Source organism: Parasteatoda tepidariorum, chromosome 3 (assembly GCF_043381705.1).
Source record: "Parasteatoda tepidariorum isolate YZ-2023 chromosome 3, CAS_Ptep_4.0, whole genome shotgun sequence".
In the NCBI taxonomy this organism is placed as follows: Eukaryota; Metazoa; Arthropoda; class Arachnida; order Araneae; family Theridiidae; genus Parasteatoda; species Parasteatoda tepidariorum.
In genome coordinates this window covers 31622305-31649453 of record NC_092206.1, presented here as the reverse complement: position 1 = coordinate 31649453, position 27149 = coordinate 31622305, and the positions used below count along the sequence as shown (strand labels likewise).

Genomic DNA, 27149 nt, shown 5'->3' with positions numbered 1-27149 from the left:
TAATAGATATATCTATATTACTGTATAATTGGCACTATAATATATATGACAAATCCAACTTGGAAAAAGAATATGATGCGTTGACAAAATCATTATGATTTGTTTATATAGGGGCAATAAGGTATAGAATGAATGAACCTGTATGTTTAGAGAGAATGAAATAGATGAGAAGAATGAAGATAATTTGTACCAGGGGCGAACAATTATAGACAAACTTCTCATTAGAAGTTAAATTTTTAATACTTATTTTTATTTTTTATGTATGTACCATTTTATTGTATTCTATGCACTTGTATTTTATTGTATTTTTTATGTATGTATTACAACATGTATCAATCCATATGATATTACTCGAGCAATTTGCTCATTACTAATTCTTTACTTTCAATTTTAGATAACCAAGACCTTGCGGCGACTGAACTTAACTTAATCGTAACCGCGACAGTTACGATCAGTAACTGTCTCTGTCATTCCGCGCGAAAAAAAAGCCTAACCGCCATTGTAGACGCACTGCTCTAACTTTCATGTTTTCCCTTGTGTTCGTTATAATTAAATATTAAAATAAATACTAATTAAAATGTAAACTTCGTCTATTTATCTCCTGGACACGACCAACCACCACAGTGGTGACAGCCGGACGTTCATATATTAAGGAGATTATGTTTCAAATGGAATAACTAATTTCGCTTTGGATATCGGAAGTTTCACAAAAACGGTACTGTGGCTTTTCAATTTTTGTTTCTTAATTTCTGTCGGAATGCATACTGTATATTAATTTAATTTCATTACATATATATATTATTACATTTTAATATGCAAACAAATAACGCTGAAAATACTCACGTAGATAAGATTGCNTTTTGAATATCATTAGTATTTAAGCCATTCGTACCCACAAATATGGACTTTTCTTGATGGATTTGGCTGTCTCCAAAATCACTGTAGATTTGTGGTTGTGCATAATACTTATTTCCATAAGCAGCAAGATTACCGTTTGTTCGATTAGCCGTTGAACCATCGTAAACTCTTAATGAAGTTAAGGGTGGCGAACTAGCTGTATCGTACATAACGTCACGTGAACCATCGTTTAAATTTTCTGTTTGTTTTGAAACAGGAACATGGACAATAGCCACCTCACGCTCCACGAGTGCTGGAGTACCTTGGATGTGAGTTAATACCGGTGGTTCTCTGTATAAACCTCCCACTTTTGCGGATTTGTCGAAATAATTTCCGAGCATTTTCGGAAGTAGAGAATTTTTTAGCACTTTCGATAAACCGGCTTTGTTTTTAGGCAAGTTGCTGTATTGATAGCCCCCTAAAGCATAAGCTGGTTTTGTGGTACCAAGTACATTTACAGGATTGGCTGATTGATAATAAGTTGGTTTTGAAGACTGCTTATGTTCATAAGACTGACTTAATGTGGAATGGTATGATTCCTTTTTGGGACTGCTCTGCTCTGAAGGGGATTCATAAAGTTCGACATATTTTTCTCCAGGTCTTATTTTTTCGTTTCTTTGAAAATTTCCATGAGATGGTGGTAAATAATTTGATCCACCTTCATATGCATTGGTTTGGTGAGATTTTATGTTTTGATGTAGTGATCCATGAGCTTCAATTGGAAAATCAGTTCCCCTAAAATTATTCATTGGCTGATATGCGTTGCTATGTTCATGTTCCTGAGGATGCGGTGTGTCTAAATTATGATTGGAAGAACCAGATGAAACGTAATAAACGGTGTTATGGTCCTTATAAAGTTTCCTGGACGGCTGCATCAAATTGTGTATTGATGGAGATTGTATTGATTTGGGATCGTAGTGAAGATCGTTAAAACTTATGTGACCAATAGGTTTAACAGCATCATGGGACAGATCACCTAAAGCAGTTATTTTAAGGTAAGCCTTTTCGCCACCATGATCTATTGCCTTTAGGTCTTCAGGGCGCAACTCTTTGACTAGTGGTGAGGCATAAGGAGCAGGATTATGCGAATTTTCATACACATGGTGAGGTTTTCTGGGAATTTCTATGTATACAGGTTTGATTTCTACTTGTCTCTCTGGAGCTGGTTTGTCATATAAAGAGTCGTGCGGATAGTAGGAATAAGGACTCTTTGGATGATCAGAAACGGATACATGTTTATGTCTTTCTTGTCCCTGGAAATGTGAATCGGACGGAATGTCTTGATAATGAGAATGTTCATAATGTCCTCCACTTGAATATCCTTCTTCATGATGAGGATGATAATGTGAAGGATAATCCGGAGAATGCAAATTAGAAGAGTAGTGTCCGCCATGATCTGAATAGTGTGGCTGACTTTCTGTATAGTGCTGCAGATGAGGTTTAGCTTTTGCTGAACGTGAGCCAAAATAAAATGGATGTCCTGGAAGGATAGGAATCCATCCGCCATATATGATTTTGGGAGGAGTGAAACTGATGGAAAGACATATCAGTGACATCAAAATAAGGTAACTGAGAGATTGCATCTGTAAGAGAAAATAATATTGTTAAACATGTGCAGAGTTTTGAATTTATTTTAAAATTACAGAAAATGTGTGATAGATTGTTTTGAGATGTAAGGAGAGTTCAATTAGTAATTAAAAATTTATGAAATTATAAGAAGTATGAGTGAAAGAAAAGTGTTCCTGTTCCAGTGATGCGAGGATATAATTTTTCTGATTTTTACTGTTTTCAAATTTTAACTGATTTCTTTCTGCAAAATATTATTGATTTAAAATCAAATGATTATTTTAAGAAATGAAATTACAAAGCTAAATAAAGGAAATTTTAAAAGATATAATATTATAAAGCAATTTAATATAAGATTGTTTGATTTCTTTCATTGATTTCCGTATTATTAAAGATAATTAAAAGTATAGATCTGTGTTATTAAGTTTCAATTATCAAAATTACATTAGTACTTTGTGTATAATGACGTAAAGCACTTTTCAAATGACATATAATTCTTTTCATATATAATTCTAATAATTCTAAAACGTATAATTCCTTTATATATATCAGAATTCGAATGAAGAAAAAAGTAAAATTTTAATGAAGTTTTTATACATATACATCGGAAAAAAGTTGTTATTAATTGGAATTTTTTTTTTTTGCAATAATAATGTTTATAATAGAAACAATATTTTTAATGAAAATTTACCGATTCCTAGTTGTAAAACATTATCTTTAAAGCTAAATTTTATTTTAAACTTAATATTGCTAACATACATATTTCAGAATCTGAAAGCATATACAAGATGAAACACAATTTTTATGACATGGCATTATAAAATCCATTTAAATATAACCTTTTTGAATATTTTTTAAAAATAATTTTGTAAGTTGAATAATTCCTTTTTTTTCAAAAATATTTGTCAATCTGCTATTAAAGAAAATGCCTGGTTACACAGAAACACAATTTGTTTCGTCATTTCAAAAGTTAAAGGAAAAAATGTATCAGTGAAATCATTTTCTGATTTGTTTATTTTTTAATGTTTTTCAATAATTATTCATGATGCAACTCAATTTCAATTTTAATTGTTTGATATAAGTGTAATGGTATTTAGATTATAATTTATTTTTAAAATTGAATTAATTGTAAACTGAAGCTCCTGAATCATCTGTAAAAATGTATAAAAAAAACTACATCAACTAAAATAATTTGCATTCTTTTTATTTTTGTAATTAAAATATCTCTAACAATGATTAACGACAGCATTTCTTAAGCTAAGTGTTGTAATTTCAAAGTATACAATAAGATGTTTGTGTATAATGTGTTGCCAACTAATGGGAATTCCAGGAACTTGAACAGTATCTATTTGGAAACAACACTAAAGAACAGTTTGTTGTGAAAATGTCACCTTTGGAAAAAGTTTCGTTATCACTATGCTGACACAAATCTTTCTTTTCAATTTGTGTAAATACAAATAATATACACAAGTTAATAAATTAAGCATTTTTCTTATGGAAGTATGAGACATTCGATTCTGATTTAAAAAAGATGCTATGATTAAAAAATGAACGTTTCATGAATTTAAGAAAGCAATTTAAGATATTTTATTTTTTTGAATGCCATTTTCAAAATGGGAAAAACTACAAGGTTGGAGAATGTAACTAAAATATTAATAAGTTTGAATTTATATAAAATATTTAAACAAGTGATAATGGTTATTTATATCAAATTAGCTTTTTATGATATAAAATTTTCTTTTGTGTAAGTAAATGTTCCAAAAGAATCAGTTAATAATAATACAACAGTTAATAATAATAATAATAATATAAAACAGTTCCATGTACTAGCAGACAGAGTTAGCAAAACGCATTTTTAAAAAAAGCATTATCTCTACATATTTAATGAATCTTACATATTAGCATTACATATGCAGAGTTACATATAGCATTATCTCTACATATTTAATGAGTTGACATGATTTACAAACAATGAAATTTGAAACCAGAAATCACAGGTTGGTGGCATTGGTTCTTGGGAAATATAAGGTTAAACCATTCTGCACCACACCGTCCATTCGTCATTTGTTTTGTTACTTATGCAATATTTTAAGTACAAAATTACTTGAAAAAAATCTAAATTATTGCTGAAAATTAAAATTTCTTGTTTCAAAAATGGATTTTTGTTTGAAAAATCCGATTTGATCCAACTCAGTTAACCCCATAGTTACTGATCAAGCAGCAATCGGCACCTCTTTCACACAAGTAAAAGAAATATTCATCGATAAATCTAAGTATTTTTTTTTTCATAGCAAATCAACCCAATCATATCTTGTACAAAAAAAGAAAAATGTCAAATAATCTGATCTTTTCTCAAAGAAAATAATTAAGCTATTGATGGAGAAAGTATTGTTCAACGGTCCGTTTACTGACAGAATGAATTTAAACCTAGCAGAAAAAAGTAGGTTGAATGTTTTTTTCTTCTTCTCTGCCTTCCCTGCCGGAATTATAATTGCATTCAAGTTCAATATCACCATTCTTTTTACGCCTTTACACCTGAGTGATTTTATGCTGATCTCGGAACGTGCCGAAATACTTTATTCGTGATTAACTATGCAAAAAGCAACACTTGTGAACGAAAATGATTTTTAGGGCAAGAGTTGATTAAAGTTTTTCTTTTTCTTAAAATTTTCATACTACAAAACCCTAAGGAAAGCTCGTTTTTTTTCTTCTTTTTTTTTCCTTCTAAATGATAAATGTTGAAAAGTGTGAAGAAATTTGTAATAATTTGAACTTGACTAATCTAAAACACTCATAATTTTAATTTAAAAAAATTAATACATATATAGCCTATATACCAGGAAAAGTTAACTTCATCAAATCAGTGCAACACTGATTCGATCGGAAAAACAATATAAAAATGATTGCCTCAGAGTATATTCGGGTATTGACTTGAAGGTGGAGACAGAGCCTGACTAAGGCAGGAGCATACGGGGCAGTTGTCCAGGGCCCCACATCAGAGGGGGCCCCAAATCAAATATTTTATTTTAATTTATTTATTTTAGGTTTCCTTCTTTACAATCTTTTTTATATGAATTTTTTTATATGAATTTTTTTAAACAAAATATCAGTACAGTGTAAAATCCATCAGTTTTAAGTTAGCTTCTTTTTAATCTATCGTATGAGCGCAAAAGATCTATGCTTCATAAATCCATGACTTTCTAGAGCGGAATTCAGCTAAATTTTCGCAATTAGGGTGGACAAATTTGGCCAATCAAAAGCCTGTATTTTTAGATATCGCAAAATGCGATATATTTGCAAAAATACAGGATTCTGATTGACTTAACTGAACCAAAGACTGAACCATCATAGTTGTAAAAATTTTGCTGAATTCCGCCCTAATGTCAGCAAGGATATAAATTTTTCGCAGCTAGATGACAAAGTTAACAATTAGTTAACAATGACAAAGTTAACATTCGGCATGATGGACATAGAATTGCAGAAAATCAGTAAAATGGACAGAACAATATTTCGTCTGACCATTGGATGTGGGATAGCTATTTTAGGATCTAGTCGATTTTCTTCTTATATATGTATAATAAGGTAAAAAATTTAAATACCTTCATAAAGTTTGGTTCTTCATAACTAAAGTAATGAAGTAGAGAAGGGTCCCTAAAGAAATTTTTGCCCCGGGCCCCAATTAAGTTAAGTCGGGCCCTGAGTGGAGGGGATATATCTATGTTCAAAAGTGTATTACAGTTTGATCGTAAAATTTAAAACTATTTATACGACTTGAACTTTATCAACTTGAAATATTCATTTAAAAATAATAATTATATTAATGAAACGTTAAGTTAGTTTATTTTAATTTAATGACTTAGTGGCACTGATTTTCGATCATGAACTGAATGACATGAAAAAATCAAATGGGGATTTCTAAACATTTTAGGCTGTTCTCCGAAGGCTCTGATAAAGCTATTTTTTTATAACTGTAGTGAATTTGTAACAATGATTCGTAACTGTTACGTTTTGTCCATCTTTATATGACTATTTTTATGTATTTTATGTTATCTCGTTAAAAACATCATTTTTGTGTGAATTAAAAGCGTTTGTAATCTAATTTTTTTAATATTTGAAAAGTTACTCTAACTCTGTATTGTTTCAACTTAAAGATACGTAAAAAAAATAATAATAAATAAATAAAATAAATGGAAAACTTTTAATTTCAGTGATTTTTCATTTGGTAGAAAAAAAATCTCGCCTCGTAGGCTATTTTTAAAAATTTTAAGAATGTCGGACAAATATGAATTATTATGATTACAAAAAAAATGTGTCTACCTAAATTTTATCGGTTTTAAGGCAAATGTGACAACGCTAAAATAGGACGCTATTTAAAGAACTTACATTTGAAAATTTGAAAGATTCCTCATAAAATAATACCAAATATTTAAAAGAATTGGTATAGCAGAGCGTTTAGTGAGCAAAAGCTGATACTCTGCACTGATTCCAGAAAGCGGTAAAATCTTCACAAAAGACGGGTACTTCTCCCAAATGCCCAAGATAGCCTGTCTGTTACGGCGTTGCGCCTATGTCCAACAGGTCGTGAGTTCGATCCCCACCGGCCGAAGACTCCTCGTGAAGTAAATGGTGACTGGTGCACATTAAATCTGTCGGGTCACAAAGTCCTCTATATTCCCGTAGCAAATCATTCCTCTGGGGTTACTAAATTGGAGATTGATCTTTCTATGGTTCAGGTCAAAATTACGATCTGTGGATGTATGAATGAATGGATGTATGAATGAATGGATGTATGAATGACTCCGCCTCATAAACGGGTAGTGACATGTGTGAGGCTGAAGGACGTATTTTTGGCCATACATGGCGCCACTGAAAAAGCAAGAAACGTACCCTATACTTTAAAATTCACTTGGCTTTACCAAGCAGCCTTGCTAGTATTGGCAAATGACATTGGAAACAACAACAACAATTTGCCCCAAACAAAATTCTTGGGATTGTTGCAGCAGCAATAGTTTGTTAATGCAGACAAAGCAAAATTAGTTAACCTCAAAAAAGTGTTTCTTTTTCAATGTAACAGCAGTGCAAATGACCAAAAAAGTTAGCTACCAACTCGGTTGCTAACTTTTACTTATCCTTCCTCCTCTCAGTTCCGGCCCTAGACATTTTAGCTCTCCGGGCAAAACCTCAATATTGCGCCCCCCCCCGTTTTAATCCCATAAAATCCCATGCGACTATATCAGAAAGTCAAAAAAATATTTAAAAAAAACGTTTTATTAAAAACTTAATCATCAGATAACAAGATAAGCAATTTAGCACTTAAGGCAAAATAACAAAAATTAAAGTGTAGTAATGCTAACTAAACTAATATCCCATATTATAAATAAATTCGAACTAACCGAAGTAATTAAAATGTCCTTTTTCTAACTTTTCTTTCGCAAACTCACGAACCAGTGATTTCAAGTCTAATTTGTCACTAATTTGGTGTTCTATAGCTATCATTGCCAATCCATTGAGACGATTTTGCGTCTGCATCGTTCTGAGATAATTTTTTATTATTTTTTGTTTTGATAAGCTTCCTGCCCCTGAAGCCACAGTGACTGGCAATGTAAGTAGGATTCTTAATGCTCTGCTGAGGTTTGGTGCGAATTTAAGTGTAGCGATAAACTTGAGAACTTCAACTTTTTTGTTAATAATGACGAAACAATGCTTATTTCATCGGCTAGTTCCAGGGCGTTAAGATCGCTTGAATTTTCATCAGTTAAAACTACTTCCAAATCTTTGCAATTAACCAGTAGCTCATTTCTGGCCATGTCTTTTAGACCAAAAAAATTATACAAAAAGCTGAAATAATTACTGTGAGTATTCAGCAAATTATATCTGGTTTCCAAGGCATTTATTGCTTGATCTATAGGGTGAAAAAAAAATCTATTTTATATTTTTGTTTGAGGTCTTGAGCGGGTTCATCCGGGCCCTCATACAAAAACGTTCTTGTTTTGCTTCTGACACGATGACGTGCTGTGGTGGTTTCGAAATTAGCTTCCACGTCAATCTCTAAAGCTCGGTTGCTTCTAAAATGATGCTTTCAAAAATTTCATCTGATTTCAGGTTTTCAAAGAAGAGTTTGCAGTTGCTAAGCATATCAATAGCTTGTGACAAATCAAAATTTACAGTTTGCTGATGGGGTTAATATGACTCAAAAGTTGGTACCAGATCACAACAGAGCATATAAATTTGAACTGCTTCAAATTATTTAATAATCCGCTAGCCTCGTCTCTGACCATATTATCGATTTCTGAATCGTCATGTATGCTGTACAAAGCATCGTGAATTTGAAACCGCAGAGCTTTTAATGAGTTACTCGACTTTCCCATCGCGTATCACTCAATGGTTTTAGGGTGTAAGTATCAATATATTTCCGTAATATTGTCCAACGAAAAGAAGAGGGGAAAAAATTTATGTAACTTTTGAACAATATTGAAGAAGTTGGCTGCCTCAAACGAGGATTTTGCCATATCGTTTACAACCGAATTTAGCGAATGGCTGCTGCATGGAACATAAAATGCTCTGGGGTTTATATTTCTGATTCTTGTTTGTACTCCCGATTTTTCTCCTCTCATATTAGAACCATTGTCATACCCTTGACCGCGCATGTTTTCTACTTTAAGCCTTTTTTTCTCTAGCTCTTCTAGTAAAACCTCCGACAATTCCTTAGCTGTTGATATCTCAATGGGTAGAAAACCCAAAAAATGTTCGTTGATATTAACTTGAACTTCAGACTCTGATTCCTGTTGCATCGGGAGTACAGTCAAGAATCAGGGAATAATATTTGGCCTTTTCAACTTGCTCATTGATGTGGTGCTTTATGTTGTCATGCAATAATTCAATTATTTCATTTTGTATAGTTTTCCCTAGATATGTATTTCCCTAGATTTCTTCTTTATTGAGGACTCTTTATTGCGAACGTGTTCCTCCATTTTTGGATCAAACTCACCCAATAACTGAATTAACTTCAAAAAGTTTCCATTATTGTGTTCATACAGTTTATCGCTTGCTCCTCGAAAAGCTAGAGAGCTCTCGCCTAGCATTTTAACGACTGATATAATGCGTAAAAGAACGTCAGACCAGTGATTTATCCCAGAATCAATGAGTCTCTGAGAAACTGCACCTATTTTCAATCCTTGCTTCAAAATTGTTGTTTCCTGTACAGTTGTGTTGCCACGGGCCGAAAAACTTGTCAATTCTTGAAAGGCGGTGGTTGAGTGGTTTTGTCATGTTGAATTGAATTCAGCTAGATTTTGCCTTAATGTTTAAATATATTATATTATTTGAATTATGTGCTTAGAAATAAAAATGATAAATTCCGCCTGCCGCCTCTCAATCTTGACAAGTATCATTTTGGCGCCCTTAGATCATTGCGCACCGGCGGCCGCCCGGATCGCCCTACCCTGGGGCCGGCCCTGCCCTCTACGTATCCTTTACTCGGTTTTACTTATATCTTCGGCCATAGACAATGGGTAAGTAATTTGAGAGGGCAATTTTGATGATGTCACACAGACATGTGACATTTTTTCGATTAAGAACCAAATATTTGATTTATAAGTTAGAATCTAATTTCATTTTATAACCGTCGTTGAACAGCCATCAATATTTAACTCTGTAGTTTGGTTATTTTGAATCCAACCCAGAAGACAAAGTAACTACAGATTCAAACATTGTGACAAACTAGTCTTCCTGAAGGATTTTCTTTGATCTCATGAATTTGAATTTCACTACATGATATTAAAAATTGTTTCTTAAGCATCGATCTAAAGCTATTGTCCCCACATTTAGTTCGGTAAAATATCCCAACATATCAACATCAATTATACTAATCTTAATCATTAATAATTATAACTATCCCTAGTCGCTAAATTATAAATAAACTTTACTTTCGCATTTTCTATAAAAAATATTTCTCGATTTTCCACACAACAAATTATTGAAATAATTTGTACCACAAGGATTGTAGTGATACGTTAAAATAATAAAAAAAATTTGTTAAAATTTTAAAAAATAAACAAAGTCAATAAATAAATTGTTTTCGAGCAAATGATTCTATAAACGTACTTACGGAATCAGTGAGTGAGTTCTTTGACACGGAGCCAGTGAAGCGAGCTCCCAATCATTTCAACTTAAAAGTTGTAAAAATTCACTCATACATGCCAACTTTTCAAACGATTCAGTTCACAAGTTTACACGTGACATCATAATTCTTTGTTTGATACTATATTTTCTTTTCAATTTTTGAAATAATTTTGTGAAGAAAACTGACTTTAAGAATACATACTAAATTAACAAATAATAATATTTTATTCATTATGTTCAGAAACGTTAGAAACGTTTCGGGTAGACCGATCTGAGTAAATTGCAAATATTTTCAATTTAGTAATGCGTAATTCACGTGATTTTTTTTCATTCTATTGATATCAGTTCAGTTTTAATGATTTCATTTCAATAACATATATAGTTGGGTCTAGTATTGATAACATTTCTTATAATAACATTTTCTTATTAATAAAATCTTATTTACACCTAATTTTTTATTGCAAATTCTGAAATCTTGTTTTTATAACATTTTCTCTATATTTTACCTTCATTCATCTAAATTTTTTCTTTTTTATCTCTTTTATAATATTTCTAAAAAAAAATGACCCTTCCGCCTTGTTTGCCTATTTCATTATTTTATTTATTATCATTATTAAAAGTTTATAATCATTATTAAAAACGAAAAAATAATTTTCTGAAAACATCAACTGAATAACGGCTTTTAAAAAGTGTACAAAAGATATTTTTAATGATATTCATTGAAAAAAAAACTATCTACTGAAGGATATTTTAAATAAAATTCACGAAAAAGAAAAATCTGTTTTGCTAATATCGCGAATTCTTCTTTTAATAACGTTCTTTTGTACGCAATATGCAAAATACCAATGTAAGGGACATTAACGGAACGGAAACCGTTAACTAAACCATAAACAGTTAACCATTAATTAAACCAAAATAGCGGGACCGAAACGTCCTGTTTGTTTACATATCCAATCTACAAATTTCATTCCCTATGACCTAATATTTTAGCAAAATCAATTTGTTTGGATAAATTAAACATTAAAAAGAACTAAATATTAATTCCACAACTTTTTTTTTCATTGTACAAAATACTGATACCCTTTCAATGCGGGTATAAGTTCAGAAATTTATGCTAGCAATTAATGAAGATATAATTACTAAGAGAAACAATTTCATTTAGGACTCAAAAACCTAAATATCTTATCAATGAAATCAAAAGTTCGAAGCTTTGAATAAGGAAGGATTAAGAAGTTGAATTAATGATTAACTTTCAGTCATCAGGAAAACAGCAGACGATCCTTATACATAAATAATAATACCTGTGAGAGGTATTTAGTAAGGCAAATGACAGGTTAATGACCGTTGTTGTCTTTTTTAGAGACACCGATCATCTGCTGTTATTGATTTTTATTGAAACATTTACACGTTCCTGGCGAAAATTGATTGATAATCAGCTATTACTTTCGATATGCTAACAGGAATTAATTATGAAGTCCGGGTTGTTCTTTTTTTAATTATGTAAGCACCTAAATCAAATTTATTTTAGTAGATTTGCTTAAAGCGCTTCACAAATCAATTAAATCGGCAAAGTTCTATTTAAAGTTAGGGTGATCTTATTCAATATGACAAATAAGTTATAAATGACCAGTTCAATAAATTTTATTTCCTTAATGCAGGATATTTTCTTCTAAAATTATGGACGGGTGATTATAAAAGTAGAGCAATTCAAGATAAATAAAGACATCAAATATTTTAAAGAAATAATGAACTATCAACTCTCGGTAACTGAGTGGTATCGCTTCGCGCTCACGTTCCACAGGTCAGGGGTTCAATCCTCGTACAAAACAAGACTTAATCCCTTCAGTGGTTTGATAAAGTGAGCATCAAGCATGCTTGAGGGCTAAATAAAATGGATTAAGCATCTATGTTTTTTACCCCAGAGCCCAGGTTCAAGAAAACTGGCAAAGGCGCGGTAGGCCTGAGCCCGCCTTGGACTGCCGCGCCACTGAGTTTAGTTAAATATCACGAATAACTATGTCGATAGAAATGTCTAAATAGTGTATTTTGAGCCGTGGTGGCTAAGGAAACAGACCGTTTGCCTTCCAATGAGGTGATCAAAGTTCGAATCTCTGCTGTGGCTGGTTAATGCGAATTCTGCTCGCATCAACCGCAGTACTGCCTCAAAAATATCCTCAATGGTAGATAGATCATGGGTTAGAATCCACTTGGAGTCGGGTTAATCATGAGAGGTTTTCGTGGTTTTCTTCTCCGTGTGACGCAAATGCGGGTTAGTTCCATAAAGAGTCTTTTTAAAAATTATAATTACAATAAAAATTACAAGGCTGCCGAGTTGAATACTGATAGTCAAACTCAGAATTTGGTCGGCTGCTCAACGCCCCCAATTCTGAGTTCATTAAATAATTTTAATAAAAAAATAGTTAATTTTAACATTCTAATGAAATGAAAAAAAAAAAAGATAATGAGGGTTTTTGACGATTAGTTTTTACTATGAGATCAAGTTCATTATTAAAATAGCTATTTGAAAAATAAATGAATAATGATAAGTTTCAATTTTCAATTTAAAATAGCTTGTTTATAATTATTTAAGCGTTTCTCTTGATTAATCAAAATATTTTCATGCATAAAAGAAAACATTATTATTGTTGAGCTCACATTTTAAAATTAGCTTAAATTGACCGATTGGAAGAACTGTGAAGTTCCAGTATACATAAAAAGATACAATGAATTGTATAATAATGACTGAATCTCGACTGTGTGAAAGAGCGATTCAAGGTTTAAAAATTGCAATTCTTCAAGAGCTTATAATATTTCTAGGCAGGATTCGTTGAATTAAATGAAACGATTTTTTAAAAAAATCAAATCATATTTTTTTTTATATATAGGTAAAATATTATAGGTAAGGATTTTTTATATTATAGGAAAAATATGCTTTTTTACAAAACTAAAAGGATGTTGATACACTATTTTTCTGGATAACTTATTTTCCGATTGCGAGTAGATAATTTCTGTTTCATAGCAGGTTTTTAAATGTATTTTACTTATCCCGAGTTGATAATTTACGCTTCCTGCCGGATCTCTTATATTTTCCATTAGAATTTCTTTTGCTTAAAATATTACGAACAGCAGTCTTAGAACATTTAATTAACTTACATATTTCACGTTCCGACTTTCCAGAGCCTTTAAAAAATTAATTTTTCAAATTTCTAGCTCAAGTAATTGGACATTTGCACTTTAGGAGAAAGATCACGGATACCCACACATGTGATCTATAACGTCAGCTTCAACTGATCGTTTATAAGCAAAATGGCATGTTGAACTTTGGCTAAGTTTGTCCACATATCGCTGGTTCAAAGTTAAAACGACACTCATAGTTAAACTGCACTCACTTCTCATTCAAACAGCAATAATTATGTTTTCCGAAGTGTTTTAACTTTGAACCAGCGATATGTTAGCATGTTAATTAACGTGAAGTTTAAATACAGCGCCATATCACACATGGGATTTGTTGAAATATAATTCTTCCTTCTCTACTTCTTTTACTTAACTAAGATTTATTATTTGTTTATGTATTTTATTGTAACCCTGATATATTTTTGTTTTGTATACCTGGCAACTTCGATGCATAATTAGTTTGTTTATGTTCTACATGTCTTCATGTCTGTCTTTGTGTTAAGTAAGAAATATATGATGAAAGAATTGAAATCTTTGTGTAAGAATATAGAATGTGTCACTTAAAAGTTTTGATATTTGACGGGCTTGGCTTTCTCGAAATGAAAAGAACAATTTCTAGAATAGAAAGAACAGTTGTTAACGTAAACCAATGCTACGTTTTAACAACCAATCAGGATCGAGATACCCACACTATATCACTTGCAGGTATTCCATTCTTTTCAGTGTGACAGAGTGAACATCTTATGAAAATAAACAAATTAAATTCGTAATTTCTTTATAGTATTATCGTTTGCGTTTTCAGCCGTGCAAAGTTACAGTTTACATAAGATTTTCGAAGAAAAGATTAAAAGATTTAGAAAACTCAAACAATTTTAAAAAGAGAAATAGGTGGTCTTATACTTATGTAAAACTCACATTTTAAAAAATCGTTTGCTGTGTGAAATTAACTTAATTTCTTTTCACTCTTTGATTTATTTGAGAAAATATAACTCATTTCAGTTGTTTCACTATTTTAAAATTAATCATTTCATGCAGTATACCATTAAAATTAGTAATATTTTGGGGTGGTCTTATTCGTTATAATTTCTTATTTCTTTCTTTTTCTTTTTTTTTAAAAAATAGATGTCAAAGATAAGTTATTCTACACAGAAATCTTTGACAAACTTCAGTTAAGATAAGATATGAAGCAACAAAACTTGTCGTGCTTCTCAATTAAAAAAAAAAAAATCTGTCACATTTTTAGGATTTTTTTAAAATTTACCTTGTTTCTCAGTAGCTAATAATCATACATTCCCTTTTCATTTTCAATAAATTAGTATTATTCTTTTGTCTGCATTATGTATTATTATAAAAAAGTTTTTAATGTGGCAATACATTTTGAAATGTATCGTTATGATGTTTCAATAATACTACACTGGAATTATAGCTATAAAATTGAAATAATTCTAAACTAAATTTCTAGAGGTATTTTTTAAAAAAAATATTAAAAAAATAAAATTTAATCTAATATATCAAAAATTCTATTAATTAATTTTTTGAAATAAATCGAAAAGATTACGAACCTTATTACTTTCTGAATGTGCTTTAACATAGAGAAGTAAAATAGTAAAATGAAATGAAATCTCGACCTCATAAAAGGCGACTGGAAAAAAAGGGGAGTAAGGACTCATAATAAGGATCAGAATTACATAGGGATCCATGCCCGGAAATGCCGTACGCGGCTAGGGGCTCTTTCCTATTATGAAGAAAAAATTCATAATTGGGAAACACCACTAGCGGCGTATGATGACATTTCCGAGCATGTGTTTCGATGCAATTTTAATTGTGAAGATGTGCTTCGAACCCCTTAGAAGCTTCTCACATCAGTTATGCAACTCCTTGTTATATATAACGTTTTCAAATGTTTAACTTTTAACAATATTTTAGGATGATTAACTTTTGAGTTAAGGCGAATGTGTAGATTTCAAAATCACCTTTTTTCCTTTAAAACACTTTTCGGTACATGCACTTCCAATTTTTGAAATATTAAAAAATAATAATAATAAGCTTTGTAGCACAATATGATGCGTGAAGAGTAAAAAAAATAATGCAGTGCTATGTGTCTGAACTTTACAATGTGTACTTAATCGAAAAAATGTGTTTTTACAAAAAAAGGATATCATTTGTTCGTGTTATTTTTAGCTTGCCTTAAGGTATTACGTAAACATTACGTGGACGAACAATCTTTACGCAAGGCATTATAGATGCTTTTTACATTTTATAACCGTCGTTGAATAGCCGACAAAATTTTGGATTTACGACTACTAGTGTTCAACTTCGTAGCCTTGTAATTTTGAACCCGATCCAGAAGACAAGGAAACTCCTGGATCAAGTATTCGTAGATATTTTCCTTCATGGAGGACTTTTTAACCTTCCACGGTTAGCCTGACGGCAAAGGGACTCATGATCCATGTACCACTAAGGATATTTCACGTCAGCATTGTGGTCGGTGCGAGTTGGGTGCTGAATCCATATCGACCAGTCATCCCTGGGATTCGAACCCGGTTCACCTCATTGGAAGGCGAACGCTCTATCCCCTCAGCCACCACGAATCACATACCTTTTATTGAAAAAAAAATGTGTTGTCATTTTCATGGAGAAAAAATATGCATTTTGATCTTTTTTAAAAAAAGTATCTCGTTAAAGAATTTGCAATTCGCGTCCTTTTTTTCTTAAGAAAGTGAGAGGCAAACCAAAACCACCAAAAATATGTTTGCAGCCACTAATTACAATTCAGAATTTAAAAATGGAGTTATTCATAGAAAAAAAATATTCGAGGATAATAGTATTTTATTAATATTGCATACGTTCAGCGGAATATAAATTCATGTTCCATTTGGGAAACGATCGAGTTTATTTTTGCTTTCTTTTTTTCAAATGTATAATTTTAACCAGAAAAAAAAACAGCGTTATTAACTTCTAAATGCTGAATTCATAACAAAGGATTATAGCTTTGCAAAACATCGAATATCGATTCAACATTTAAAAAGCTATTGTCTTTTAGAATGAATTATATGAAACTGATAACAATAAGCTCTGAGAAATCCCACAGTATTCATGTTTTATTTCTATCTTATTGTTCTTAAATGCTCTCTTAACGCTTCCTTATGGAACTCAATGAGCTGCAATAATGTAAAAGAAGTCAGAAAATAAAGGAAATTCCAATTGAAATGAAAACAAGAAAATTCTAATTTTGGTTCAGACACCGAGCTGTAAATAACTACTGACACAGCAGCAGCCATATTGTCTTAATCAATCACCATTGGAGCGAGATCAATGGAACTCATAGTTTACCAAGAAAGAAAAAAATGCCGCTTCCTAATGGCTACATAATTTTAAGCGTGTGCTCCAGTTGTTGAATGAAAGGCGCAGCAACCCAGATTTGATTTCTTATTAAATTCTAAAAGGTGACCCGTTTCTCGACTTTCTGGAAGGTGAGAAGAAAGCGAACACAAAAGACTAATCAAATGTCCGATGATAGGAAAATTGCGGTAGAGATGTGTTGTTCGATAAGAAAAGAACGGAAAGGAAAGGGGATGGCTAATTTATTTGTGTTTTCGTTGCGTCTTTATTACTATAAAAAGAAAAACTAATGCAACAGTATTTTTTTTTTTTCTTTTTTAGGATGGTCAGGTGTTTTGAAAAAAAATGGAAAGTTTCTTTTCTTCAGGCATAAAAGGCACCGACAGATAATAGCAGGAAGATAATCCACTTTTTTAATTGCAGCATAAACGTATCTTTTTCTAAAAGTAACTTAGGAAAGGATTAACTTCATTTTAGAAAATTTAGGAAAATATCATTAACTTAGTTATTTGATGACAAAATCCAGAATTAGGATAAATTAAGAATAAATTTATTTTATAGTTACAAACAAATTTTTGTCAAAACAACGCAGTCAAATGTACTTTTTATTAGTATTATATACATGTTAGGAGTTTAAATATCATATATATGTTAGGATGCGTTTTTTATAATCATTATATATATGTTTTACTTGGTGAGAAATTTTTAGAAATATGTGGACAGAATGAAAGAGGACCAGACTTAAATTCTCTTTCTTTCTTTTTTTTTTTTTTTTTTTTTTTTTGCAAAAAAATAAATAAATAATATTAAAAAAAATTATTTATCTTAATGAGTTTCTTAATGTACTTAAATCTTCAAATTACCCAATAAATTTTCTAAAGTCCAATTTTTAATTAAAAGAAATTCATTTGCTAGACTTTAAAATAAATGTGGTTTCACTAATGAGTATTATGGTTCAAATTTAACATAAACTGTAATATATATTTAAAATACCATTTTTTTTAAAATTTTTAATCAACAGAATGCCCATTTTATAACAGTGTTTAATGTCATATAAATAAGAAAAGACTTAGCTTCGTATGCATTAACACGCGTTATGGATGAAATTAATTTCTCAAATTATAAATGGCGTTTTTACAAAGCTATGTTTCATATAATCTAAGACAAGACCATGCTTAGGGAATAACCCTAGAATTCAAGCAATATTTCAATTTTGTGCCATTTGTGTTTAAAAAAAATATTAACAACTAAATGAAAATTTCAAAAGCGCGATATGACATAAAAACCGTTCAAGCTGTTTACGCGATACGCTATTTTATACATAAAATTTTATGTTACAATCAATACATATATAAATGAATGTCTGCACATGGGTGAGTGTCCTTTATAGACTCTTAAGCCATCCAACTGAAATCGATGAAATTTGGCATACATACAGGGTGGTCCTAAGATATATGTCAAAAATGTAAAGGTATGTGAGGGGACCTAAATAAGCATAGTTCGTATAGGATTGTGTGTGCGGTAATGCCGCCTTGAGCCGGTAGGGAATCGAATTTTCTTTTGTCTTTACTTGTCTTTTCAGTTTCCCTTGATTCATACTGCTTTACAAGCTAGTGCTTTAATGTGCCATTACCGCACTCACATTCCTATCCGAAATATGCTTATTTATGTCCCCTCTACCTACCTTTACATTTTTGGCAGATATTTTAGGACCACCCTGTATGGTTCGAATTTGAAGCACGAGTAAGACCACTGCCACTAATAGAAAATTCTACGACGAACCATTCGAGCTGATTGAGCAAAGCAAGTGGAAGTTTGTGATTGGCTAACGCGTTAGCCATTGCTTTAAATTCAAATATAGACGAATGAAATTTATCAAATATTTTAAAGATAACATCAGTGGTATTTGCTGGATTATAGCTCTATTTGATTAAAAAAAAAAGTCAATTACACGTACTTTAGTATTTAATTACTTTTTATTCGCTATGTTATATAAATTCAATGAACAACATAGCCTTCGTGGATTACGCCACCAAATAAATATTGGTTAACGCAACAAGGTTGTTGTGGTTTTCTTCACCGTGCAGGCAGATGAGGACTAATTTCACTCATGTTGGGAGAGTTTGTACTAATGCTTGATCCACGAGTTCTCTTGTGTTCTGAGTGCTGTTGATACAGCCGAAAAGTCGATATATATAACTCAAGTGATAAAATAATACACATTTCTAATGCAATTTCTGTTACAAGATATTTTAATTGCATCTAAATGTTTTGATAAATAAAATACGCGAAAATATTTTTGAGCATAACTAAGAAATTTTAAATAATTTCATCTGTTTTATAAACCCAATAGTATTAGTATTATTACATAATATTAGTCAAAAATAGAAGGAAAAAAATTATTTTATTTACCATTGCCATTACTTTACAAAAAAGAAAGTTTCTCTTGTTTATTAATGACATAATGAATAATTATCTTTGCTTTTAGTTGTCTCCTACATTATTAAAATCGCTAGTGAATTGATAAATAATTACGAGTTAAAAAAATAATGCTTAACTCTTAATCAATTATACAACCGATAAGTTAATTTACATAATAAATCCATAATTTTCCTAAAATCAAAATATTGAAACACAAAAAATTTACTTCGATTCGCTGTTTAGGCAAACATTTTATTTCATTTTCTTAAAATAAAGAAAATGGATTCTATGTCTGTTAAATAAAATAAAAATATTTTATAAATGAAAACGTCTTCGTGAAAAAACTTTAAGTAAACTTTTTAAATAGTTTTCCCTAGAAAGTAGAACAGTTGAAGGAGTATTACATTTTTTTAAAAAAATCAATTAGGGTGTGGGAAAATTTAAAAGTGAAAAAGTTTCAACACGAAGGAATAATAGCTGGAATAAATTGACCTATTCAGAATTAAATCGAAAATCGGTAATGTTTTCCTTACCATCGTGAAATAAAACTTAAGCGGATTATTAAGGCCACTAATACCTTTTCAACTATTACGATAAAGATATTTGTTTGCAATATTTGCGGTTAACAGTTTTAATAATGGAACATCTTGAAATTTAGAATAATAAATTGTTACAGTATCGTGCAAGCCACATAATTTCATTGCCACATAATTTGCTTCAATTCCTAAAACGCTATGTTTAATATAAATCCTAAAACGCAGCTTCATCGATTTTATGAAATTTTACGTAAAAAAATGACTGAAACATTTGAATCGAATGCTTTTGTAAGAACTTCCATGATAATTTTAAGATAGTTATCATCATAAATAAACCATTGAAAGTTAATGTGTAGTTTAGGATACATCTTAAATTGAATTTTCTTTCAATTGTTACTGGTGGGATATCATTATAATTTTGGTTAAGTTTTTCTGAAATGGATTCGACATTTTAACGATACACTGATTCACTATTTTGCCGATTTACTAATATGCGGATTTAGTGATTCGGTGATTCACAACGCCTTTTCACACAGTTATTTACTATATAATTTCCTTCGCTATCATCTTCTTTTATTTTCTCACTATCAGAGCTTCTTTTCTATCAGAAAACTTCTTCAGAGAAAGTCTAGAGCACTTCTTTGAAAAAAAAATTTTTTATGCATTCTTTTGATTTTTTTTTCTGTGCTGATGTACAAGCATACAAAATTTGTTCACCAATCTTCCAGGGAACGTTTTTTTTGTTGTTTTATTTATTTATTTTTTTAAAAAAAGGTAAAAAACTTATAAAAAGCGATGTTTTTAATTTTTAAAACAAATGTATATGCTTTACTATCAATAATTTTACATATTCCTTCATTGAAATTATCCGAACTTTTATTTGTCTTTAACATTTTGTTATTCTATAATTCTTTTTTTAAATATAAATAAATAAAAATTTCTAAATTTAAAATTGATTCTTTTTATCATTTAAAAAAAAAAATTATGAATTGACATTAAAAATAAAGCCTTCTATTTCTAAAAAAAAGAATACTAGCCATTTTGATTTATAAAAATATCTAAAAGGCAACTTTCTCCAAATTTCATACGCCACTTCTTTAATTTTTTTACATACATCATTTTAAAGATTAAAAAGAAGTCATCACTCAGGGAAAAGGTTCTAAGCTTCAGCATTACAACGCGGGGAGGGGGAATTAAGATATAAACATGATTCCCCCCCTATTTTTTAAAAAAACTAATAATATCTGCATTTTTTTAATACCAAAATAAATTTCGAAATTTCTTGTGTTCCGAACTTCATTAAGAATTATTTGTTTACAAATCAATGATTAAAATGATTGACATAGTCGTGAGTGCCTGTGATAATATTCCTTTAAAATTAAAAGTGATAACTAATTAAACGCGAAAAAAAACAGACCTCGAATAAAATATAAGAATAAATAATAATAAAGTAAGAGCGTTCATCACAGTAAGGGGATATATTAAATATCTCGTAATATTATGTTGAGCTGATTAATTTAAAAATTATAAAGCTTTCAAAATGCAGCAAAAAAAGAAAAAAAAGACATATTTGAAAATTATATATCAGGTTTCTTTCAAATTTGTGAGACAAAGAAAAAACATAAAATAATTGAAGATCAATTGGGATGAACGGTATATGTCCATCAAAACTAATTCTGAGGGAAAAAAAGAATTTCAAGGCGGAAAAGAACAGTTTTTCCGCAGCAGGGTTCATCGTAAATACTCACAGTATTATAATCTACGTACTAACTCTCAGAGAGAACTGATTTTCCGCATCATTGATTTTTCAAAACTTCGTAATCCTCAAAATGTAACAAATATGTAGCTATCCAATATTCATTTTTGTGAAAAATGGACATTAACCGTTTTTCACCATTGATCTTCAATTAAAAAAAAAAAAAAATTAGAGGAAACAATTTTATTATTTAAAAGGAAAAATAGCATATCAAATTAGAAAAGCATCTCAATTAGCAAAAATGAAGTGTCTTCATCTGCTTTAAAAGATTATGTAATAAAGATATTTTAAACCAGACGCAAGATTATGTAATAAAGATATTTTAAACCAAACGAATTTAAAACGTTTAATTGAATAACAACAAGAAAAAACAGCTGAAATTGGGTATTTGCACAGTAAGAAGAAGAAGGAGACCTCCCATACCTACACATGTGAACTATAACATCAGTGTCAACTAATCTTTATCAGTAAAATGGCGTATTAAATTTGAGCTAAGTTTCTCTAAAGTTATTAAAGCTAAATGAGCTAAGTATCTCTAGAGTTATAAGTTATTAAATGTGAGCTAGTCAGCGCCAGCTGATCGTTTATAAGCAAAATGCCGTGTTAAAGTTCAGCTAAGTTTCTCCACATAAGTTAGAATGTTAATTAAAGATAAGTTAATTAAATAACGAGCCGTATCGCACATGGAATTAATTGAAATATAATTCTTTCTCGTCTATTTCTTTTACTTAACTTAGATTTATTATTTATGTATTTTATTTCAACTACCGTGATATATCTTTGTTTTGTGTACCTGGCAACTTCGATACATAATTACTTTGTTTATGTTCCACATAGCTTCGTGCCTGTGTATTAAGTCTCTGTGTAAATATATAGTGAAAGAATTGAAATCTTCGAGAAAGAATCTTTGTGAAAGAATTTAGAATGTATCACTTAAGAAAATTGATACTTGATGAGCTTGGTTTACTTGAAATAGAATGGAAATAACAGTTGCTAACGCTAACAAATGCCACGGTTCATCAACCAATTAGGATCGAGATACCCACACTACGTCACTTGCAGGTATTCCTTTGAGAATTTATGTGCTATAAAATAAAACTTAAAAAATTGCAACAGCTTTCTGTATCGAAAATCTAAACACAGAAAGGGTATAGTGTAATCAACTATTATGGAAGTAAAAGTTTTATGGCCCTGGAAGGCACTATATTGGATGGCCAAACGATTTAGTTTCTTTTTTTAGATATTCAAAGGGTACAGATTTTATTTTAATGGACGATAACGCACTGACATAGGATGGAATTGCTAACAAGATCTGCAAGCTTAAACACGACAGAAAATGTTTGTGACTAGTTGCTGTTTTGAGTTTTTCACTGAAACAAGGGTTACTATCTACACAGGACTACAAGGGTTAAGGGTTACAGTTGTTTTAGGACCAAAAACAGAGAGGATTCAAATAAAACGTACTCAACAATTCGTCCCGGAACTTTTTGAACCTAAAAAAATTTGTCTCTCTAAATAATAAGTCTAAGTGCTACTCATTAATTATCGCTAACTGCCAATTAAGTTAGCAAATTACATTGCAAAAAACTACAGTTGGAAAAGATAAATATACCCCGAATAACTTTGTTTCCGGATAACTGCTTATACCTTATTTAACAATCTTTTTAAATAAGAATATCACTTTAGTTAATAAGTTTTTTTATTGGTAGGAAAGTGAATTATAAATTTAAGGAACCCTTAAATTCAGCATTTTTAATCATGAATCCTAAATGCATAAATTTTGAAAGTGAAAATTGTACTATCCTATAAATAAAAGCGTAAAAAAATAGCATGAAAAAAGCATAGTCGTTTAAAAAAAATGTAGCACAAGCACATTACAGTGCAGTACACGAATATAATGTAATTTACCAATGCGCAATGTAATTGTACAGTAATTGTAAAACACACTATATGTAATTGCAAAACACAATGTAATTTACCAATGCAAGTTCGAATATAAATTTAAATCCAAGTTTATAGTCATCCACATATTTACTGGGGGTGAAACTACTTCATCAGATATCTTGGGGAAGAATTGTCTGGAATGCATACGTTAAAACTGTGTTTTTTAAATATTATGCCTATAAACAGTATGGTAGTAACACTAAAATAGAGTAAATAAACAAATTAAACTATTATTTAAAAAACAACAAACATATTATGACCAGAGTCAGCATTAGAAGGAATATTGTCTGATATACTGATTTCAGTGTCCATATTCAGTGTCTGATATGGACACTGAAATCAGTATGTCAGATTTCAGTGTCTGATATACTGATATCTCCATACTGGGGTGTGCCCGATGGTCACACCCCAGTATGGAGATATATTATCACCTAGTGATTATCGGTTAGAGTTCGATTGATGTCTGACTAACTGTTAGAGATTTCACGGGCCTCATCTCCGTTCTTTAAGTTTATTTTAGAAGTTTTCTTTTCATCTAATTTTGATTCAGAATTACTAAGTTGCATACCAACTGATCAACTAAGTAAAACATGATTGAAAAAATCTGTAGTCCCTTTAATCGTTTCTTTCATTCAGACATTAAAAAACATACGAAATTTATTTCAAGAGCTAATCTTTACAGGTAAAATAGTTGGAGGATAACCAGAAAAAATGGTATATTTTCATAAAATTAATAATTAATATTTACGTTTTTTTTTCTATATCAAGATGTCATGGTTGAAGGAATTTAATTAATTTTCCTTGCAGAAGATTTTTTAAAATTAAACTTCTTTAATTTTATTGCTTGATTGATGGCATCATTTTTCACAATTCTATTTGTTGTTAACTAAGCGCACTTCACATTTGAAACTGTAAAAAAACGAATCGCATTAAAATAACTATTCGTTTCCAACACTACAGTTCATTTATTTCGAATTCGTCTATATAAATAGTATTTATTCTATAGACTCCCGTCTCTAAAAAGCATTATAATATTGGAAAGAAATATAAAAGGATTAATATAAACAACTTACTTTTGCTATGATAGTCCAGATGCTTCCAAATCAGCCACTTTCTAATTCCCGCTCTGATGCACAGAGTTAAAAAGAAAGTGAGAGCAATGTTTTGGTAAGCTGGGATAAAAGATGATAGAGAACTCGGGAGAAGGAAGGATAAATATGATGTTTCACGATTCACAATTCAATATCTCCATCTGCCAGCACTTTTTCTTCTGGGCGTTTGCTTTCTCTTCGCCATATTGAGGACACCCTCAAGGTTAGTGAACAAGAACGGATTCTCCTTACTTGAGGGCATTGAGCGATGAAATCGTTCTAAAAGAAGTTAAAATAGAATTATAGAAGATCAAATGGTGCCACTTTGTACAACGGGGATTTTTGAAACCAATTAGTATTGCTCATTAATAGCTTCCCATTTGCAGATGGAATAATCTATTGTAGTTGCGGCCATCAAGCAAACGATAATCTGTGTATTATGATACTCCAAAAGACAGCGATAACGATGGACAATGGCTAATTGTCACTAAAGAATAATGGAACTTCTTTTCGTTTCTGGCCCAAATATTAAACGCACACCAATTAAAGTCTGTGATAAAAATTTCAAACATCCCGGTGTTGAAGTCTTCTTTTTTATAATTAGGTAATGAAAAAGTAAAATATGAGAAAAGGAAATGTAATCTTCTTTAATCGAATATGTAATACATTTTTCGTTTAATTATAATACTGAAATAGTGTGATATACGTTCTTTATTTTTTCTGAAAATGAGATAATGAACGATTTTGACCTTTTTCAATACTGGCTTTTCTTTAACCTCTTCTTCACATCTTTTCAATGTACTGCATTATTCAAGGCTTAAGAATTCAGTTTAATTTTGATGAACCAGTCGAATTATGACGTTTTTTTTGTAAATATAAATTTAAAACCATAGAATTCAAGTAATACGTTAGCTGCTAATCTCGCGAAAGTGTGAAAAGCTACTCCAGTGACTATCATTCTCGTTGAATAAATTTTTGAAAAAAGATAAATATTTGGCCAATGTAAAATATTTAAATTAATATTACTTAAAGAAGCGTATTAGATCATTTTGATCTATTACAAATCTTTTAAAATATGCAAAAAGAAAAGAGTGAGAAAAAAAAGATTAACAAATTGCAGCATAATTTTATTAAAATGAAAGAATAATTTTTATGAATTGCAGTTTTGAGGCATTTTAGCTAGTGGATTGATCTAATTTTAAAATAACACGAACTGTATTTAAATAACTTTCCAAAATTCTTTAAAACCTTGAGATAAACTGAGTATGTTAAATTTTTACTTTAATATAGAAAATACACATTACTATGTTTTATTTCTACTATTTAGCAGTTTATTTTTTATTTATTCATTATTTTTTTTAACGGACAAATTTATGTTGAATGAAATTTCAGATTTGGCGAACACAATTTTAACATTATCACAAATAATTGTTTTTTAATTTTAAGAACAATGTAAATTTCAGGTTTCAGCAATTTAAAACTAAATTTCCTGCATTACTGTATAAAATTTTAAGAGTTGTTAGATTTCACAAAGAAATAAGTAATTTTTTTTTTTTTTTTTTAAATTTGGGAACGATAGCAAGTAAAAAACAAGTCAATGAGCATCGATTGTGTATTTTTGTGTTTATGTCATGTTAGTTAAAACTAAATAAAGATCGAACAATGTTTCAACGTTTTTCTTTAGACAAATGCACGAAACAAAATTTTTATTAACAGGATGGCAATTGAGAAAGCTGTTATGCATAACAATTTCAAAAACGTAATTTTGAGAAAAATATGGTTTTGAGAAATATTTGTGTTTAATATTTCTTCAAACCTTAAAGGAACTATGCGTCCGACTGTAGTTCTTTGAGGGTCAAAATGCAAATGGTTTTAAAATTATTTTAAAAGGTTGCATACCGAGTACAAATTATATACAACCAATAATAATTAAGTAAAAATTGGTTTTCCATCTGTACATTGGTTTTCCATTGATGGTGTATACGTGAGGAGTTATGTTTGAAACCTACGAATGATAGACAATTATTGATAATAAATTAAAAATCGATCTTCCATTTTTCCGATGGTGTACAGTGCTGTGGGGAGAGTAGTTATCGACAATGTCAACCTTCATCTATGAAAGGGTACCCCGACATTGAGTCGAGTTAACATGTCTTATATACTAGTGTATTGTAGTTGTAATTTTTGTAGTGGTAGATACGCTACAGTACTCCCCCACCAGAATTATAGCTGTGATAGAATTCGATGAACGGATACCATTAGTTGAATTATTGCTGTTTTGTGAGAAGCCGGGAGAGCTGT

At 30.5% G+C, this 27149-nt stretch overlaps 1 protein-coding gene across 1 annotated transcript; it reads right to left on the bottom strand.

The window, feature by feature from the left end:
* Nucleotides 1–839: 839 nt before the first annotated feature.
* On the bottom strand, nucleotides 840–25127 carry LOC139425208 (uncharacterized). The gene is made up of 2 exons (XM_071179098.1): nucleotides 24831–25127; nucleotides 840–2480 (listed from the first exon to the last, which is right to left on the bottom strand). The coding sequence occupies exon 2, from the start codon at nucleotides 2478–2480 to the stop codon at nucleotides 840–842; it is 1641 nt and encodes a 546-aa protein (XP_071035199.1). The 5' UTR covers nucleotides 24831–25127.
* Nucleotides 25128–27149: the final 2022 nt, after the last annotated feature.